A 21,068-nucleotide genomic window follows, 5' to 3' on the forward strand; every position below is an offset into this window, starting at 1 on the left:
TTCCAGATCAGAAAACACTGCTCATTGAAAGCTTGAATCATGAAATTGCTTCATCCAGAAAAATTTTTCAGTTAAGTTCCCAAAAAGAATTTTGTGTGTGTGTTTTTTTTTTTTTTTTTATATATATATATATATATATTAATAGACAAGTATGAGCTTAAGTAATTGAAACGTGCAATTAAGATAAAACAAAGCAACCATACTTATACTGTTGTCCCAAAAAGTACTTACCAACCAACTGAAGAACCACAAAAGAGTAATTAAACCAAAGACAAGAAATTAAAGTCTAAGCAACTACTGTACCCAAAATAACTGCAACTTAAAGTACTGAAAGTAAATGAACAACTACTAAAGCTATTGCAAAATAACAAATTAAAGTGCTAAAGAACCCTCAAGTGTCCTCCTCATCATGGTCTTCCCCTTCTTCTTCTCTTTCAACTCCACCTTCTCCTTCTTCATCCTCAGCTCCACCTTCTCCTACATGCTGCTTCTCCTCTCCTCCTTCAAAGTTAGGACTGTCCCCAGGCCAATAGAATTGTTGCTGGAAAGTCTCTGGAGATGGCCACTGAAAGGGAGGTCCTCCATGAAACTGTTGTTGATGAGCATGATACATGCTTGTGTTGAGAGACATCAACGCCAGATGATTAGCCAAATTTTGCTGCTCTATATGGTGAAAATGGGCAACCATGAACTCTTGGCCAGGTAATTGGGAGGAAGAAGATCCTTGCCATTGCCTTGGAGGCCTAGGTTGAGAGGCATCACCGTGCGGCTCACTTTTACAATGAATTTTAATATATGCAGCATTGATGGGAGGTCTAAGAGATTTATTTAAATTACCAGGCAGACGAGAACCATTAACTAAACATAAACCAATAATTAAACCTGGAAAACCCAAAGGTTTAGAAACACCTGTTGAAGAAGAAGAGGATAGCACAATCTTATGTATTTCATCTGAAATAACAGTGGCTATATCTATCTCAGTCTTTTGCAAAATGGAGTAAAGAAGTGTGGCTCTGGGCATGTTCAAATCAGATATGTGGGTGATGCAGTACACATTGCAGTATAAAAAATTTTGCCAGATACGTGCAATGGTAGTCAGGTTCTTCCGTAAGAATGAAACAGGGTTACCTGTGATTCCCACTGTATATGTACAGCCCGGTAGACACAACACTTTGGCCATTTTATCAGCATTAAAAGCTTGGGCCTTCTTCAACCGGCCATATTCATCCAAACCATCACCTCCCATAACATCACGAGTGCTCAAATATTGCTGAATGGCATCTCTAGAATAACTGACCACGGCTCCTCTAACCCAGCTAGTTCTGTTCTTATCAGTCCTCTGAAGTGGGAGAGCATTGGCATAAAACTCCTTGATAATCTCTTCATTATATTTCTTCTCAGGAGTAGCCAGTTTATTCCATTTCCTGTGAGTCAGTTCTCTTTGAAATTCCATATATTCTCCAGCTTCCAACTCCACCCGTCTTTCAGCAACTATTTGGCGGGGCTCCAACTCAGTATATCGATGCTGCTTAGTTTTGGTCATGAATCTGCTTCTATCCAGACGGATTGAAGCCACAGGTGACTGAGTAGGTTCCTCAGTTTCAGACTCATGTGGAGGATGATTTGAAGAAGCAGTCTCCTTCCTCTTCTTACTAGCTGGGATCTCATGAGTGGGTCTCGATTTTCCCATCTGCAATTCATTGAAAAACAATGGCAAACCACAAGTGTTAGGTAAAAGTTAAATAATCCATTTAACACAAGGAACTATGACTCTCTGTTGTCCATCCGCTCAGCGCCTCAAAATCGCTGAGCGCCTTTGAAAAGGATGTGTTTCTGACCTCTTTCCGCTCAGCGCTTTGAAAGCGCTGAGCGCCTTGAGCACTGGGTGTCTGCCCCTAATCCGCTCAGCGCCTCAAAAGCGCTGAGCGCCTTACTCCAGGTTTGAAAAATTAGGGTTCTCTGTATTTGAAAAAATCTGGAATTTTCTGGGTTGCTTGAAATCCTAGAGCATGCATTGTACAATTATCAAACAGCCACACAACTATACACAAGATGTGAACCCTAACACAAACTTTAACCCCAAACATGTATTGTTGAACGAGACCACTGGGATAACAAAATTTAACCCCAAAATGGTGAGAGCAGAACAAGAATCAAACCCTAAACCTATCAAAGCTGAGGGCTATTGCCCATAGAGGGGTGAGAGTGGACATACCTTGAACCAGAGTAGTCTCGTTGTACACAGGGAAAATCAACCACAAAATCGAAAAAAATTAGAGAGCAAATGCGTGAAGGGGAATAATAAGAACGCGTGCCAAGAGCAGTTACAAGTAGTGGGATGTAGAAGTGGAAGAATGGGAATAGGCAGTTCTTACTCCTTGGGCCATTGGGTTTATGTTTTAATACCTTTTAAGTAAGGCCCATGCCCGACACTCATCCGCTCAGCGCTTGGGAAGCGCTGGGCTGTTTAGCTCCAAAGAGCTCATCTTCCCCAAGGCGCTGAGCGCCTAAAATCCGCTGAGCCATTTGGCTCCAGAGAGCTCCAGGTTTTTTTTTTTTTTTTTTTTTTTTTTCAGGCGCTGAGCGCCTTCTAAGAGCTGAGCGCTTTACCTCCAGAGGCCAATTCAAATCTAAGGCGCTGAGCCACTCCAAGGCGCTGAGCGCCTGTCCTCCAGGGACTCATCTGGTTTACTTACTGATATAAGGGGCTGAGCGCCTCTGAGTGGCTGAGCCACTGAGTCCTGGATCAGAAATTCTGGTTTCTAAATTTAACTAAGTGTTGATCCAGGATTCCTAAAATTCTTCTTCTACATAATTTTGTAGCAAACAAACATCAAACATCAAGGGAGAATGTATGATATCAAACAAGCATACAAGCAAGTTACTAAGTTTTAAATCCTACTTACTCCTAAGTACTAACATAAAATCAAATCAACATGCAAAAAGTGAATAATCAAAGCCAAAATCAAAACATATTCACTGGGTTGCCTCCCAGAAAGCGCTTCTTTATTGTCATTAGCTTGACACTCCTTCAAGTCATGGATCATTTAAATGAGCAACTGTGATGAGTTTCTCAACCTCACCACCCAAGTATGGCTTAATTCTCTGACCATTCACCATCCAAGACCTTCCAGAATTTGGCTCTTCCAACTCCACTGCCCCATATGGTTTGACTGATTTGATCACAAAGGGGCCTGACCATTTGGATTTGAGCTTTCCAGGGAATAATCTCAACCTGGAATTGAACAATAACACCTGTTGGCCTGGTTGGAAATTTCTCTGGACAATCTTCCTGTCATGGTAAGACTTGACTTTGTTCTTATAAATCCGGGAAGATTCATATGCTTGTAACCTCATTTCTTCAAGCTCATGTAGCTGGAGCTTCCTTTTTTCACCTGAGGCCTTCAAATCAAAATTCAAAGTTTTCAAGGCCCAATAGGCCTTATGTTCCAACTCAACTGGTAGATGGCAGGCCTTCCCATACACAAGCTGGAATGGAGATAGTCCAATTGGAGTCTTGTATGCTGTCCTGTAGGCCCACAATGTATCATCCAATTTCACAGCCCAATCCTTCCTTGAGCTGGCTACAGTTTTTTCTAAGATCCTCTTTAACTCCCTATTGGAAACCTCTGCCTGTCCATTTGTCTGAGGATGGTAAGGTGTAGCTACTTTGTGCCTCACACCATAGTGCTCTAACAACTTCTTCAACTGTGTGTTGCAGAAATGAGAACCACCATCACTTATGAGCACTCTCGGTGTTCCAAATCTGGTAAAGATGTTCTTTTTCAAAAACTTGATCACCGTTCGTGCATCAGCTTTCTGAGTCGCTACAGCTTCCACCCACTTGGAAACATAATCCACAGCAACCAGAATGTACTCATTGGAATAAGATGATGGAAGGGGTCCTACAAAGTCAATTCCCCAGCAGTCAAAAACCTCAACTTCAAGGATATTCTGCAATGGTAATTCATGTCTTTTGGAAATTCCTCCAGTTCTCTGACACTTATCACAATTCTTGCAGTGTTCATGAGAATCCTTAAAGATAGAAGGCCAGTAAAATCCAGACTGAAGAATCTTTGCTGCTGTGCGATCTCCATTGTAATGACCTCCATAAGGTGAATTGTGGCAGTGCCACAAAATATCCCTGATCTCTGCACCTGAAACACATCTTCTCAACAAACCATCAGCACCAATCTTAAATAAATAAGGATCATCCCATACATAGTAAGTGGAATCCTTGAAGAATTTCTTTCTCTGCTGCCAATTAAGATCTTCTGGAATGACCCCGGCTGCTTTAAAATTTACCATATCAGCAAACCAAGGTCTTTCCTGCACAGAGAATAACTTTTCATCTGGAAATTCTTCATGGATAGCACTCTCTAGTATGGTCACCTCTTCATTTTCTAATCTTGATAGGTGATCTGCGATGTGATTCTCACAGCCTTTCTTATCCTTTATCTCTAAATCAAATTCCTGTAACAACAAAATCCATCTTATCAACCTGGGCTTGGAATCAGATTTAGTTAGCAAATACTTAATAGCTGCATGGTCAGTGAATATAGTAATTTTTGAACCAATCAAATAAGAACGAAATTTCTCAAGTGCATATACTATTGCAAGTAACTCTTTCTCTGTGGTTGCATAATTCATTTGAGTCTCATTTAAAACTTTACTTGCATAGTGTATGACATGAAAAATTTTGTTTTTTCTTTGACCCAGCACAGCACCCACTGCATAATCACTAGCATCACACATTAACTCAAAATCAAAATTCCAATCTGGGCTAGTAATTATGGGTGCTGAACACAACTTTTGCTTTAAGAGTGAAAAGGCAGACAAGCAATTATCATCAAATTTAAACTTAACATCCTTCACAAGGAGATTGCTGAGCGGTTTAGCGATCTTTGAGAAATCTTTGATGAACCGCCTATAAAATCCAGCATGTCCAAGAAAACTTCTAATTCCTTTCACATTTGATGGTGGAGGAAGCTTAGAAATGACCTCAACCTTAGCTGGATCCACCTCAATACCTTTCTCAGAAACTTTGTGGCCAAGCACTATTCCTTCAGTCACCATAAAATGACACTTCTCCCAATTAAGAACCAGATTTGTTTCTACGCACCTCCTCAGTACCATGTTGAGATTCTCCAAACATGAATCAAATGATGATCCAAACACTGAGAAATCATCCATGAAAATCTCAATACATTTTTCAACAAGATCAGAGAATATGGCCAACATGCACCTCTGAAACGTGGCTGGTGCGTTACATAATCCAAATGGCATCTTTCTATATGCAAAAACGCCAAAAGGACATGTGAATGCTGTCTTTTCCTGGTCCTTCGGGTCAACTGCTATCTAATTATACCCAGAATAACCGTCCAAGAAGCAATAGAAAGCCTGACCCGCCAACCTCTCTAGCATCTGGTCCATGAAGGGCAATGGAAAGTGATCCTTCCTTGTGGCCTGGTTCAGCTTCCGATAATCAATACACATCCGCCAACCAGTGACTGTCCTTGTAGGAATTAATTCGTTCCTGTCATTCATCACCACCGTCATGCCTCCCTTCTTAGGTACCACCTGAACAGGACTAACCCATGCACTGTCAGAAATAGGGTAAATCATTCCAGCTTCAAGTAACTTAATCACTTCCTTTCTGACAACCTCCTTCATTGTTGGATTGAGGCGCCTTTGAGGTTGTGCTACAGGTCTATAATCCTGTTCCATCAAGATTCTGTGCATGCAGTATGAAGGACTAATACCTTTAAGATCAGACAATGTCCATCCAATAGCCCCTTCATTTGCTTTTAAAACCTCAACTAACTTCCTTTCCTCCTCCGAAGATAAAGAATTGCTAATTATAACTGGTTTTCCACCATTTGCCTCTAAAAACACATATTTGAGATGGCTTGGCAATTGCTTCAATTCTAGCTGCTGAGGTTGAGACTTGTCCCCTTTGTTTAACTCTTGTACACTTGCAGGATTAGTAGAAACCTCCTTGGCTTTGTCTAACTCCTCCAGACATTTCTGAATTTCTCTTTCTTCTTCATCATTAACTTCACTGACCACACTCATCAATGCCTTCTCCAATGGTGTAGCTACTGAGAAATTCCTTTGAGCCTCCAAACACAGCTCATCAATCACATCCACTCTGAAACAACCTGCCTTATCACTTGGATGCTTCATGGCCTCAAAGACATCAAAGTTCACTTCATCATCCTGAACTCTAACCTTGAGTTTCCCATCATCAACATCAATAATAACTTTGGCTGTCTTCATGAATGGTCGTCCCAAAATAAGAGGAACCTCAGAATCTTCCTCCATATCCATGACAACAAAATCTACTGGGAACCAAAACTTATCAACTTTTACTAAGAGGTCTTCAACAACACCATGAGGATACTTGATGGACCTGTCAGCCAACTGCAGAGTCATTCTAGTAGGTCTCACCTCCACCTCACCTATCCTCTGTAGCATTGACAAAGGCATCAGATTGATACTAGCTCCTAAGTCCAACAATGCCTTCCCCACAGAAACATTTCCAATAGTGACTGGCAGAGTAAAACTCCCTGGATCTCTAGACTTTTGTGGAAGTGACTTCTGAATTATAGCACTGCAACCTGCCTCTAACTCCACTGTTCCATCTTCACTCAACTTTCTCTTCTTTGTCAAAAGATCTTTCATAAATCTTGCATAAGATGGCATCTGTTCCAAGGCCTCTGCAAAAGGTATGTTGATCTGTAACCTCTTGATTATATCAAGGAACCTTGCAAACTGGCGTTCCTTGTCTTTCTTTGACGGAGCATGTGGGTAAGGTAGATTCTGCACTGGAGGAGGCCTAATGACTTCTTTCCCTTTCTTCTTTCTCTCCTCCCTCACATCTCCATCTCTCCTCTCATTTTTTTCACTCTCTTTTTTATTATTTTCTTTTTTTTCTTCCTCTTTATTCAACTCCACCTCTTTCTCACTTTCTAACTCAACTACACTCTTTTTCTCTTCTTCCCCAACACTACTGTCTCTCAAATTGTCACCAATCCCCTTACCTATCACAGTGCCTCTCCTTGTTGTAATTGACTGACACTGCTCCTTCGGATTGGCGGATGTGTATTGATTATCGGAAGCTGAACCAGGCCACAAGGAAGGATCACTTTCCATTGCCCTTCATGGACCAGATGCTAGAGAGGTTGGCGGGTCAGGCTTTCTATTGCTTCTTGGACGGTTATTCTGGGTATAATCAGATAGCAGTTGACCCGAAGGACCAGGAAAAGACAGCATTCACATGTCCTTTTGGCGTTTTTGCATATAGAAAGATGCCATTTGGATTATGTAACGCACCAGCCACGTTTCAGAGGTGCATGTTGGCCATATTCTCTGATCTTGTTGAAAAATGTATTGAGATTTTCATGGATGATTTCTCAGTGTTTGGATCATCATTTGATTCATGTTTGGAGAATCTCAACATGGTACTGAGGAGGTGCGTAGAAACAAATCTGGTTCTTAATTGGGAGAAGTGTCATTTTATGGTGACTGAAGGAATAGTGCTTGGCCACAAAGTTTCTGAGAAAGGTATTGAGGTGGATCCAGCTAAGGTTGAGGTCATTTCTAAGCTTCCTCCACCATCAAATGTGAAAGGAATTAGAAGTTTTCTTGGACATGCTGGATTTTATAGGCGGTTCATCAAAGATTTCTCAAAGATCGCTAAACCGCTCAGCAATCTCCTTGTGAAGGATGTTAAGTTTAAATTTGATGATAATTGCTTGTCTGCCTTTTCACTCTTAAAGCAAAAGTTGTGTTCAGCACCCATAATTACTAGCCCAGATTGGAATTTTGATTTTGAGTTAATGTGTGATGCTAGTGATTATGCAGTGGGTGCTGTGCTGGGTCAAAGAAAAAACAAAATTTTTCATGTCATACACTATGCAAGTAAAGTTTTAAATGAGACTCAAATGAATTATGCAACCACAGAGAAAGAGTTACTTGCAATAGTATATGCACTTGAGAAATTTCGTTCTTATTTGATTGGTTCAAAAATTACTATATTCACTGACCATGCAGCTATTAAGTATTTGCTAACTAAATCTGATTCCAAGCCCAGGTTGATAAGATGGATTTTGTTGTTACAGGAATTTGATTTAGAGATAAAGGATAAGAAAGGCTGTGAGAATCACATCGCAGATCACCTATCAAGATTAGAAAATGAAGAGGTGACCATACTAGAGAGTGCTATCCATGAAGAATTTCCAGATGAAAAGTTATTCTCTGTGCAGGAAAGACCTTGGTTTGCTGATATGGCAAATTTTAAAGCAGCCGGGGTCATTCCAGAAGATCTTAATTGGCAGCAGAGAAAGAAATTCTTCAAGGATTCCACTTACTATGTATGGGATGATCCTTATTTATTTAAGATTGGTGCTGATGGTTTGTTGAGAAGATGTGTTTCAGGTGCAGAGATCAGGGATATTTTGTGGCACTGCCACAATTCACCTTATGGAGGTCATTACAATGGAGATCGCACAGCAGCAAAGATTCTTCAGTCTGGATTTTACTGGCCTTCTATCTTTAAGGATTCTCATGAACACTGCAAGAATTGTGATAAGTGTCAGAGAACTGGAGGAATTTCCAAAAGACATGAATTACCATTGCAGAATATCCTTGAAGTTGAGGTTTTTGACTGCTGGGGAATTGACTTTGTAGGACCCCTTCCATCATCTTATTCCAATGAGTACATTCTGGTTGCTGTGGATTATGTTTCCAAGTGGGTGGAAGCTGTAGCGACTCAGAAAGCTGATGCACGAACGGTGATCAAGTTTTTGAAAAAGAACATCTTTACCAGATTTGGAACACCGAGAGTGCTCATAAGTGATGGTGGTTCTCATTTCTGCAACACACAGTTGAAGAAGTTGTTAGAGCACTATGGTGTGAGGCACAAAGTAGCTACACCTTACCATCCTCAGACAAATGGACAGGCAGAGGTTTCCAATAGGGAGTTAAAGAGGATCTTAGAAAAAACTGTAGCCAGCTCAAGGAAGGATTGGGCTGTGAAATTGGATGATACATTGTGGGCCTACAGGACAGCATACAAGACTCCAATTGGACTATCTCCATTCCAGCTTGTGTATGGGAAGGCCTGCCATCTACCAGTTGAGTTGGAACATAAGGCCTATTGGGCCTTGAAAACTTTGAATTTTGATTTGAAGGCCTCAGGTGAAAAAAGGAAGCTCCAGCTACATGAGCTTGAAGAAATGAGGTTACAAGCATATGAATCTTCCCGGATTTATAAGAACAAAGTCAAGTCTTACCATGACAGGAAGATTGTCCAGAGAAATTTCCAACCAGGCCAACAGGTGTTATTGTTCAATTCCAGGTTGAGATTATTCCCTGGAAAGCTCAAATCCAAATGGTCAGGCCCCTTTGTGATCAAATCAGTCAAACCATATGGGGCAGTGGAGTTGGAAGAGCCAAATTCTGGAAGGTCTTGGATGGTGAATGGTCAGAGAATTAAGCCATACTTGGGTGGTGAGGTTGAGAAACTCATCACAGTTGCTCATTTAAATGATCCATGACTTGAAGGAGTGTCAAGCTAATGACAATAAAGAAGCGCTTTCTGGGAGGCAACCCAGTGAATATGTTTTGATTTTGGCTTTGATTATTCACTTTTTGCATGTTGATTTGATTTTATGTTAGTACTTAGGAGTAAGTAGGATTTAAAACTTAGTAACTTGCTTGTATGCTTGTTTGATATCATACATTCTCCCTTGATGTTTGATGTTTGTTTGCTACAAAATTATGTAGAAGAAGAATTTTAGGAATCCTGGATCAACACTTAGTTAAATTTAGAAACCAGAATTTCTGATCCAGGACTCAGTGGCTCAGCCACTCAGAGGTGCTCAGCCCCTTATATCAGTAAGTAAACCAGATGAGTCCCTGGAGGACAGGCGCTCAGCGCCTTGGAGTGGCTCAGCGCCTTAGATTTGAATTGGCCTCTGGAGGTAAAGCGCTCAGCTCTTAGAAGGCGCTCAGCGCCTGAAAAAAAAAAAAAAAAAAAAAAAAAAAAAACCTGGAGCTCTCTGGAGCCAAATGGCTCAGCGGATTTTAGGCGCTCAGCGCCTTGGGGAAGATGAGCTCTCTGGAGCTAAACAGCCCAGCGCTTCCCAAGCGCTGAGCGGATGAGTGTCGGGCATGGGCCTTACTTAAAAGGTATTAAAACATAAACCCAATGGCCCAAGGAGTAAGAACTGCCTATTCCCATTCTTCCACTTCTACATCCCACTACTTGTAACTGCTCTTGGCACGCGTTCTTATTATTCCCCTTCACGCATTTGCTCTCTAATTTTTTTCGATTTTGTGGTTGATTTTCCCTGTGTACAACGAGACTACTCTGGTTCAAGGTATGTCCACTCTCACCCCTCTATGGGCAATAGCCCTCAGCTTTGATAGGTTTAGGGTTTGATTCTTGTTCTGCTCTCACCATTTTGGGGTTAAATTTTGTTATCCCAGTGGTCTCGTTCAACAATACATGTTTGGGGTTAAAGTTTGTGTTAGGGTTCACATCTTGTGTATAGTTGTGTGGCTGTTTGATAATTGTACAATGCATGCTCTAGGATTTCAAGCAACCCAGAAAATTCCAGATTTTTTCAAATACAGAGAACCCTAATTTTTCAAACCTGGAGTAAGGCGCTCAGCGCTTTTGAGGCGCTGAGCGGATTAGGGGCAGACACCCAGTGCTCAAGGCGCTCAGCGCTTTCAAAGCGCTGAGCGGAAAGAGGTCAGAAACACATCCTTTTCAAAGGCGCTCAGCGATTTTGAGGCGCTGAGCGGATGGACAACAGAGAGTCATAGTTCCTTGTGTTAAATGGATTATTTAACTTTTACCTAACACTTGTGGTTTGCCATTGTTTTTCAATGAATTGCAGATGGGAAAATCGAGACCCACTCATGAGATCCCAGCTAGTAAGAAGAGGAAGGAGGCTGCTTCTTCAAATCATCCTCCACATGAGTCTGAAACTGAGGAACCTACTCAGTCACCTGTGGCTTCAATCCGTCTGGATAGAAGCAGATTCATGACCAAAACTAAGCAGCATCGATATACTGAGTTGGAGCCCCGCCAAATAGTTGCTGAAAGACGGGTGGAGTTGGAAGCTGGAGAATATATGGAATTTCAAAGAGAACTGACTCACAGGAAATGGAATAAACTGGCTACTCCTGAGAAGAAATATAATGAAGAGATTATCAAGGAGTTTTATGCCAATGCTCTCCCACTTCAGAGGACTGATAAGAACAGAACTAGCTGGGTTAGAGGAGCCGTGGTCAGTTATTCTAGAGATGCCATTCAGCAATATTTGAGCACTCGTGATGTTATGGGAGGTGATGGTTTGGATGAATATGGCCGGTTGAAGAAGGCCCAAGCTTTTAATGCTGATAAAATGGCCAAAGTGTTGTGTCTACCGGGCTGTACATATACAGTGGGAATCACAGGTAACCCTGTTTCATTCTTACGGAAGAACCTGACTACCATTGCACGTATCTGGCAAAATTTTTTATACTGCAATGTGTACTGCATCACCCACATATCTGATTTGAACATGCCCAGAGCCACACTTCTTTACTCCATTTTGCAAAAGACTGAGATAGATATAGCCACTGTTATTTCAGATGAAATACATAAGATTGTGCTATCCTCTTCTTCTTCAACAGGTGTTTCTAAACCTTTGGGTTTTCCAGGTTTAATTATTGGTTTATGTTTAGTTAATGGTTCTCGTCTGCCTGGTAATTTAAATAAATCTCTTAGACCTCCCATCAATGCTGCATATATTAAAATTCATTGTAAAAGTGAGCCGCACGGTGATGCCTCTCAACCTAGGCCTCCAAGGCAATGGCAAGGATCTTCTTCCTCCCAATTACCTGGCCAAGAGTTCATGGTTGCCCATTTTCACCATATAGAGCAGCAAAATTTGGCTAATCATCTGGCGTTGATGTCTCTCAACACAAGCATGTATCATGCTCATCAACAACAGTTTCATGGAGGACCTCCCTTTCAGTGGCCATCTCCAGAGACTTTCCAGCAACAATTCTATTGGCCTGGGGACAGTCCTAACTTTGAAGGAGGAGAGGAGAAGCAGCATGTAGGAGAAGGTGGAGCTGAGGATGAAGAAGGAGAAGGTGGAGTTGAAAGAGAAGAAGAAGGGGAAGACCATGATGAGGAGGACACTTGAGGGTTCTTTAGCACTTTAATTTGTTATTTTGCAATAGCTTTAGTAGTTGTTCATTTACTTTCAGTACTTTAAGTTGCAGTTATTTTGGGTACAGTAGTTGCTTAGACTTTAATTTCTTGTCTTTGGTTTAATTACTCTTTTGTGGTTCTTCAGTTGGTTGGTAAGTACTTTTTGGGACAACAGTATAAGTATGGTTGCTTTGTTTTATCTTAATTGCACGTTTCAATTACTTAAGCTCATACTTGTCTATTAATATATATATATATATAAAAAAAAAAAAAAAACACACACACACAAAATTCTTTTTGGGAACTTAACTGAAAAATTTTTCTGGATGAAGCAATTTCATGATTCAAGCTTTCAATGAGCAATGTTTTCTGATCTGGAAATTTACATTGTTGCACAAGTGGTTGTACATGGTTGATTTTAATTGTGTGCCTCAAGTTTGTTCAAGTGAAGTTGAAACGAGTCTTAAGTTGTTGATGTCTAGGGCACTTAACCAAGCCGTGTGAGTGAGTGAGCCAAACAGTTGAAATCTAATCTCTGAGAGTCATCACTGTTTCATGCGGTCAGTTTTGTTTGAGTCTCCCATGAGTTGTAGTTAAGCTAGCCTGGAATGCATTAAGGCAATTGTTTTACTTAGCCAGGAACCAAATAGCCAACCCTTGAATTATATTTGATCTTTAATCAGCAAATGTGAGCCTAAACAGAACCCCTAAGCTTAAGAAGAAAAACCATGATTGTCCCTAGCCTTTTTGGTAAGAGACATTCTCATGAAACAAGTGGGATTTGAACCAAGTTGGGGGTAGCTTGCATGAAGAAATCATTGGTTGGAGCTGAGTTGTACAGGCAAAGTTTGTTTCTTGGGTGAATCAATTACTTGAAAAAAAAAAAAAAAAAAAAAAAAAAAAAAAAAGAGATAAAAATTTCAAGAGTTAATTTTATGCTCAAAGTTCCTTGTTACCAGTTCATCAAATTGTAAATAGTCTAAAAGGGAAGGAACTAACAAACTTAATCAAAAGAGGGATGAAACAAAAAAAAAGAGTCAAGAGAGTTTAAACTAGTGCAGGAATTTGGAATTAACCCATATGAGTGAGAATGTCTCTTGTCAAACAGGCCTTCAGATTCCCAAAGAAAAACCAAATCTCTGATAGCCAGGCCACACTACAACCCTCTTAAGTCCTTAGTGATCCATGTGTAGTCTTAACAATAGATTTGTGGGAGACGAATAACAAAACAGACTTAGCATGTTTTAGTGCATGAAATGAGAGAAACACTCACCCTTCACAATATATCATTGAGAGATACACTTTGGTGAGGAATTTTAGTGCTCTTGACTGAAAACAATGGAAGATGAGTGAATATTGCCCTTGAGTGTGCTTGAGGTTTATAATTTTTGTTATCATGTGGGCACCATTTGTTGTAGCATGTACTCACTGGATTTGTAAACAAGTTTTCATTGGACTCTTTGAAATCATGTAAGTGCATTAACATATATTTTTTGGGTGAAACTTTTAGTGATTCACCGGATAGAGATAAGTTAGTGATATTATACTCTCAATTAAGACCTTTTGTTTGAGGACAAACAAATTTCCAAGTTGGGGGTAGCTTGATAAGTGTCTAATTAAGCTTGATTTAACAACCATTTGAGACACTTATCTAGCACATTTTGTGTACATATCAACATTATTTTGATCTATATATGCTTAGAATCAAAGAGGTATTTTGATTGTGCAAGTACATGGAATGATGAAGCTTTTGATCCATTTTGGTGTGCATTTTGTAGGTTTTGGAACCTGGAGAAGACTGGCTCAGCCATTCTAAAGCGCCCAGCGGATTAGCTTGTGCTGGAGAAGGAGTGCTCTCTGCCTCAAATCCGCTCAGCCACTCAAATCCGCTCAGCGGATTTCATCCAGGAACAAGGGGTGCTCTCTGCCTCTAAAGCGCTCAGCGGATCTAAGGCGCTCAGCCATTGAGATTTCTTCAGGGTGAAGAATTCCCAATCCGCTCAGCCGTTCCAAGGCGCTGAGCGGATTTATCTTTTTAGTGTTACCCTGTTTTCATATATATTAAAAGGAGGAGAGAGAAAACAGAGGGAGGCTGCACGAAAGAAAAGAAACAGAGGGGGGAGAGAAACAGAGTGCTCTGGAGCTCGTGGGAACGCGAATCTTCAAGGGATCTTCTTCTTCTTCTACCTCTCAACCTGGGTTTTGGTGATTTCTTGTAATATGGAGAGCTAATCTCCAGGGTTGGGATAGATGTAATCATCAAACTCCTATGTATTCTCTTTGATTCATATATATATATCATCCATTACTTGATGTTAGTGATTTCTTCCTGTTCTTAATGCTTTGATAAACTGATCACTTATCCATGCTTTTGGGGTTTGGGATTCGGTCGGAAGACGTTTTGCAAGCCTAGACTTGGAACGAATCACCTGTTAGTTTTGAGATCCAGGAATGGTCTTGAGATTAATAGTTATTTCAAGTTCTAGTTCTTAACGCGGGATGTTTAACTAAATGAAGTGAGGGATCATTCATTAAGTTAGATATCTAAGAATTTCTTATGCCAAGGGATTGGGTTGGAATGAATTTAGTGAACTTAATGACAATGAGTAATGGAACTTTTGAAAAGAATCAATAGGAATGCATAGGAGGGAGATTGATGAAGTCAAATCCCAACTGTTTCTTATATCTGTTTTCTTTAAATCAAATTACTCTTTGGTTTCTTGAAGTTGGAAAATCATATATCTCAAATTTGAATATGTGTAACTATTCCAGTTTTAAATTTATAAGCATCAACTAATATAATAGAAATCTAAGTTATCTCACAAGTCCCTGAGGTTCGACAACCTTTTATTTTTACTACAGAGACTTGGGTGCGCTTGCCTATTAAAAATCTTATCAAACTATCCTTCGAGAATCTTTTTTATTACTTCGAGATTTTCCAATTCTATCCCAACACCTTTATTATAGAGTTTCTTCTTTATAATTATCCCATGCTCCATTATCATATAATATTTATCTTTTTTTTAAAATAGGATTGTTTGATTCTCCTGCTTCAAACTTTACTTTAACTCCTTCATTTTCCGATTCAGAAGTAGAATAATTTATAATTACTTCCTCATTTTCTTTATCTTCTATACTTTTTACTTCTTGAATTTGTTTATTTTCTTCTTCTATAATTTTTAATCGTTCAAGTAATTGTTGAATTTTTTTTATATATGTAAGATTTTTAATATCTTCCATAAAATCTTCTTTTAACCTCTCCATAATACATTTTTATTAAACTTGTTTCGAAATTCATTTTTATAATTTCTTTTGGTGTAGATATAATTATTTCTTCTCATTCATTTTTTGTAATACATTATTTATCTTTTCTGATTTTTAAAAGTTCTTCTAATTGTTTTAATACTTCACGTATTTTATTTATTTTATCACTTTCATTTGTATCTTTCTCTTGATTAATAATATTATAATATTTGCTCTAATTTATATTATGAATTTATTTTAGTTCTATATTAATATTATTAGAAGTAAATTCTGCTATTTTATTTACTACATCTAAATTGATATTGTATTTTTATCAATTTTTTCTATCATTATTTTTAATTTTTTTATTTATGTTTTCAAATTTTTCTGTAATTGTCATAATGCAATTACTAATTCTTTAGGTTTTCAGTCAATTTTTGTCTTATTAGTGCCTACTTGTCTTAGTGTTATTGGTTAAATGTACCACACCCCTTCAAAGAGAGGAGTGCCGGAGAACTTATTACCCCAAAACAATGTCCAAGTCCATAAAACCCTACTTCACATCTGACATCACTTATCCACTAGCTGTTATAGGTCGCCGCGTCCATCTATATCTAAAAGGTCTGGACCCCGAATGCCATGCACAACAACACGTATTCACCAACGTGTCCACCTTGCCGCCCAAATCACTCACCATCTCAATTCTAAATTCTCAACCCATGAGCCCGCACCACACATTTTTGTTTCTAAATCACTGCCAATGCGACCCGGCCTCAAAGCTCGTGTTACAGTGATACAGTTAGTTAATTTTTTTTTTTTTTATTAATTAAAATTTGAAATTAAATATAATTTTTCTTATACTTCATATTTTTTAATATAAACTTGCGATAAAGAAGGATAAGCAATCCTAAATTCTACTGAAAATTTAGAAAGAGGTTGACCGATCTTGTACTAATTTAAACTTCTTTAATTTTAATAAAAAAATTAAAAAATTAGAAGAAGAAAAAAAGTGTTCCTTTCCGCCACCACAATTTTTTTCGATTCAACACATGTCAACCAGCATGTCATTCCGTACGCGTGGCCAAATGTCCATGCAAGTTGTTAGAGAAAAGACCGATATTAGTTCTCCTTTTGAGAAAACAAGATGAAAATAAAAAAAACTTTTTAAAGATATTATTAAAGGAAAATTTATTATAAAGAGAGAGAGTTTATATAAACATACGTAATAAATCTGTATTATACTAAAATATGCTTTTTAGATATTGGTTCTCCTTTTGAGAGAACAAGATGATGAGAAAAAAACTTTTAAAAATATTATTGAAAGAAAATTTATTATAAAGAGAAAGAATTTATATAAACATACATAATAAATTTATATTATACTAAAATATCCTATCTAGATATTGATTCTCCTTTTGAGAGAAACAAGATGAAGAGAAAAAAAATTTTCAAAAATATTGTTAAAAGAAAATTTATTATAAAGAGAAAGAGTCTACGTTATATATATAGATAGACATACATGGACATACGTAATAAAAGTGTATTATACTAAAATATCCTATCTTAGTATATATATATAATAACAACTCAACTAATTTTTCTAAAATGCTATATCAGTCTTTAAGACAAGTTAACAAGAGCCTTCTTCTCTCCTATAACTAAAAATAAATAGCCGCAACATCGTCCGTGTGTTTCATTATCGAGTAGAGTGTGCAACATTCCAGTAGTGAAACAATTTATATTCTAGAATGAGAGCGCGGTTGGCACTGCTGCTGTTGCTGGGAATTGTTTTCCTAGCATCAGTTTCTGTCTCACTAGAGGAGAAGCCGAGTCGAAAGAAGTGCCTGCAGCGTTGCGAGAGAGAGAGAGATCTATACAGGCGGCAAAGATGCCAGGATCGTTGTAAGCTCGTTCCTGAGCGCGAGGAGCAAGAAGAAGAAGAAAGAGAATATCCACGTCCACACCCACGACCCGAGGAGAGGGAGGAAGAAGAGTGGAGAGGGCAGCATCGCCGTGAAGATCCCGAAGAGAGAGAGCGGATGAGGCAGAGGGAGAGGGAGAGGGAGAGGGAGAGGGCCAAGGAAGAAAAACGCCGGCGACGTGAAAAGGAGGAGCAACAAGAAGAGAGAGGTGTTAGTTACCCTTTTCATTTGAGCTCTAGGAGATTCCACACTCTCTTCAAGAACCAATACGGTCACATTCGTGTCCTTCAGAGGTTCGACCAACGCTCCACACAACTTCAGAATCTTCGTGATTACCGGGTTTCGGAGTTCACGTCCAAACCCAACACCCTCCTTCTCCCCCACCACGTGGACGCTGATTCCCTCCTAGTTGTCCTTAGCGGTTAGTATTTAACTATAATTGTCCATTGACTACTACTAAGTGAACATCATCACTTGCTTCTGCTTGTATTAATTAATGGAAAATGGAAATCAATTCCCTAATAATGACAGGGAGAGCCATAATTATCTTCGTGAACCCTGACAACAGAGAGTCCTACTACCTTGACCGTGGTTATGCCCAAAGAATCCCTGCAGGAACCACTTTCTATTTGGTTAACCCAGACGACAAGGAAAATCTCAGAGTAATAAAACTGGTCATATCCGTCAACAAACCTGGAAATTTCGTGGTACAGCTTTTTCTTATTATAACATTAATTAATTCTTCTAATTTATTTCCAAATATGATGACCAATCTAAGTCCTTTCTGTCTCTAGAATTTCTTCCTATCTAGCAGTGAAGACCAACAATCCTACTTGCAAGAGTTCAGCGAGAATATTCTAGAGGCCTCCTTCGATGTAAACATGCAACACACCATCTAATTTGCATTCCCATTTAGTGGTTTCTCTAAATCTCTAACTAATTAAATATTATGATTTTATTTGCTTGTGTAAATAGACCGAATTCGAGGAGATAAACAGGGTTCTATTTGGAGAGAAGGAGCAGAAGCAAGGAGAAGAAAGCCAGCAAGAGGGAGTAATAGTGAAACTGTCAAAGGAACAAATTCGGGAACTTAGCGTTAGCGAGCATGCTAAATCTAGTTCAAGGAAAACCAAATCCTTCGAATATGAACCATTCAACTTGAGAAGCCGCAACCCAGTCTGTTCCAACAAGTTTGGCAAGTTGTTCGAGATCACCCCAGAGAAAAACCTGCAGCTACGGGACTTGGACATCTTCCTCAATTCTGTTGATATAAACGAGGTAAGCGGAAAAACCTGAGGACAAACTCAACTGGACAGTTGAGTTCTATTCACTCTCTTCTTAGTTGGAGAACCTAATCATTGAGACTTTAATAATTTAGGGAGCGCTTTTTCTACCATACTACAATTCAAGGGCCACAAGTATACTAGTGATTAATGAAGGAAAAGCCCACGTTGAACTGGTGGGCCTAAGCGAACAACAGATGCAGCAAGAAAAAACTTTGGAAGTGCATAGGTATGTAGCTGAATTGTCAGAAAACGATATATTTGTTATCCCAGCAGCTTATCCAGTTGTCATCAACGCTACCTCAAATCTCAATTTCCTTGCGTTTGGTATCAATGCCAAGAACAACCAGAGGAACTTTCTCGCAGGTATATATACTATATATCAGAATCAAATTGAATATACCATTGTTACTTTTTTTGTTTTATGGCATGAGAAATGTAGCTGATTAAGTAATTTCCTATCCTTGGTGATTGAAATTTTGAAGGAGCGAAAGACAATATCATAAGCCAGATACATAGACAAGTAAAGGATCTTGCATTCCAAGGATCTGCTCAAGATGTTGAGAAGCTACTAGAGAATCAGAGGGAATCCTGCTTTGTGAATGCTCAGCCTCATCAAAAGGAGGAGGGGAAACGGGGAAGAAAAGGTCCGTTGTCTCCAATTTTGGGCGCTCTATACTGAATAACTATATACTAAAATGTATGCTATGCGAGGAAAGTATCGGGCTATGTAACTAAAATAACTTGAGCTCTACCTTCAACTAAGAATAAATAAATCGAGCATGATGGTTCTGTTTTGGGCCCTTAACTATCTGCTTAGCTAATTTGATAGTTGGCACGTATATTAAATAAGGTACATGTTCCACAAAGCGTGCAGCAGGAAAAGCGATTTGGGAAATGAAATATAAATACTCATCATATATTATATTATTTCTTTTTATCCTTCTTTTTATTATACTAATATAATATTATACCATCTATTATATTACATTATCATCTATCGTATTTTTACTTTTGTCTCTTTACTCGAATGTCCAAGCAAAGAAAGTTTTTCACTTTAAAAAATAAGAGATATAATGGATATGTGATAGGTGATAAGAAATGAAGAGAGATTTAATGATAAAAGATTATATATATATATATATATAAGTGAAAGTAATGTGAGAATATTGATCAAACTGTTGTTTATACTTTTTGTAAGATCTTAATATCCTTAATCGCTAAGAAAGCAATTGGGACGATTTTTATATACTGAATATAAAACAAAAAATAAAGAATGGAGATATTAAAAAATATGTTGGATTAGAATTAGAGTCTCTTTTTTTTTCCTAAAGAGGATTCTTCTTTTGGTTGAAATGTAAAATTTTAATTTGATTAAATCTTGAAAGAGATTAATATAATTGAATGAAAATTCAGATAAATTTTATTAAGATTTTTCTTTTAATGGAGAAGTTTAAACTTCGTTATATATATATATATAGAGCATTTCAAGTGAGAGAGAATTTATTATAAGAGAGTTAAAATATAATATTTAGATTAATTTCTTCTCACTTAATTAAACCTTATTTTTTTCTCATTTGATTAATTTAAGGTTATATTTTAACCCGCTCATCTCTCATAATAAATTTTCTCTCATTTTCATATATACATATATATATATATATATAATCATAGAACAATAATTTTGGAGGAAAAGAGTTACAAGAATTTTATGAAAAGAAAATGAAGATACAGACTCCAATTTAAAGCCACGTCCCGCGGCAAATTAAAGTTTAATTATCAGTTTAGAGATACTAAAAATTTGACTGTCAGCACTGGGATACTGATTAATTGTTGTCAATTTTGAAATAATGATTAATTTTTAGTTATCAAATTGAAAAATTACGTGAATTATCATTATAAATAAAAATAAAAATAAAAAGCTTTCGGACACTGATTAATTGTTGTCAATTTGAAAAATTGTGTGGGAAACAACTAGTGTTTAATGTCAGTTTAGTGTTTAGTAGTCAACTTTGGAATGTTGGTTTATTAGTTCTTTTTTATCAAACGATTAGTATATAGTTGGCAGCTTTAAAATACTGATTAGTTTTGGGATACTTTTTTTTGAAAGGCAAATAAATCTTCTATATACAAGGTACAAGGGGTACCTTAACCCTTTTACAATAGATAGGAAACATGGTATTAGCAACATATTCTTCTTGAAAGAAAAAGAAAACTACATGGACCATTGAAGAAAAAAAAAATCCAATTGAAAGGAGGTTGACTTGGAGAGCTAGAATTGTATAATTTGTGTATCGAACAAAAGCAGAACTGTATTGTGTATCGAACTAAAGCTACAAAACTAATGTAATAAATGTAACAAAATTTCTTGAAAGCATGGATGATGATGATGATGCATGTGCA

The 21,068-nt window shown here is 38.1% G+C and overlaps 2 protein-coding genes across 8 annotated transcripts in view; one reads left to right on the plus strand and one right to left on the minus strand.

The window, feature by feature from the left end:
- The window catches only part of LOC109808170 (uncharacterized), a 50,613-nt gene that overhangs the window by 27,381 nt on the left and 2,164 nt on the right, over positions 1-21,068 (minus strand). The gene's annotated exons all lie outside the window — the stretch shown is intronic.
- Positions 17,063-19,473, plus strand: LOC109808163 (beta-conglycinin beta subunit 1). Its single transcript, XM_020371039.3, has 6 exons — positions 17,063-17,803; positions 17,914-18,089; positions 18,177-18,257; positions 18,358-18,660; positions 18,761-19,031; positions 19,151-19,473. Exons 1-6 carry the CDS (start codon positions 17,209-17,211, stop codon positions 19,345-19,347), a joined length of 1,623 nt encoding a protein of 540 aa, XP_020226628.1. The 5' UTR covers positions 17,063-17,208; the 3' UTR covers positions 19,348-19,473.

The sequence above is a fragment of the Cajanus cajan genome, chromosome 7, assembly GCF_000230855.2.
Source record: "Cajanus cajan strain Asha chromosome 7, NIPB_CcT2T_4, whole genome shotgun sequence".
In the NCBI taxonomy this organism is placed as follows: Eukaryota; Viridiplantae; Streptophyta; class Magnoliopsida; order Fabales; family Fabaceae; genus Cajanus; species Cajanus cajan.

Excerpts from the sequence above, each read along its gene's own strand:
- LOC109808163 (XM_020371039.3), top strand. The coding sequence starts at position 17,209 with ATGAGAGCGCGGTTGGCACTGCTGCTGTTGCTGGGAATTGTTTTCCTA. Across the intron at positions 18,090-18,176 it reads ACAAACCTGGAAATTTCGTG|AATTTCTTCCTATCTAGCAG; the intron begins GTACAGCTTTTT and ends TTCTGTCTCTAG. Across the intron at positions 18,258-18,357 it reads TTCTAGAGGCCTCCTTCGAT|ACCGAATTCGAGGAGATAAA; the intron begins GTAAACATGCAA and ends TTGTGTAAATAG.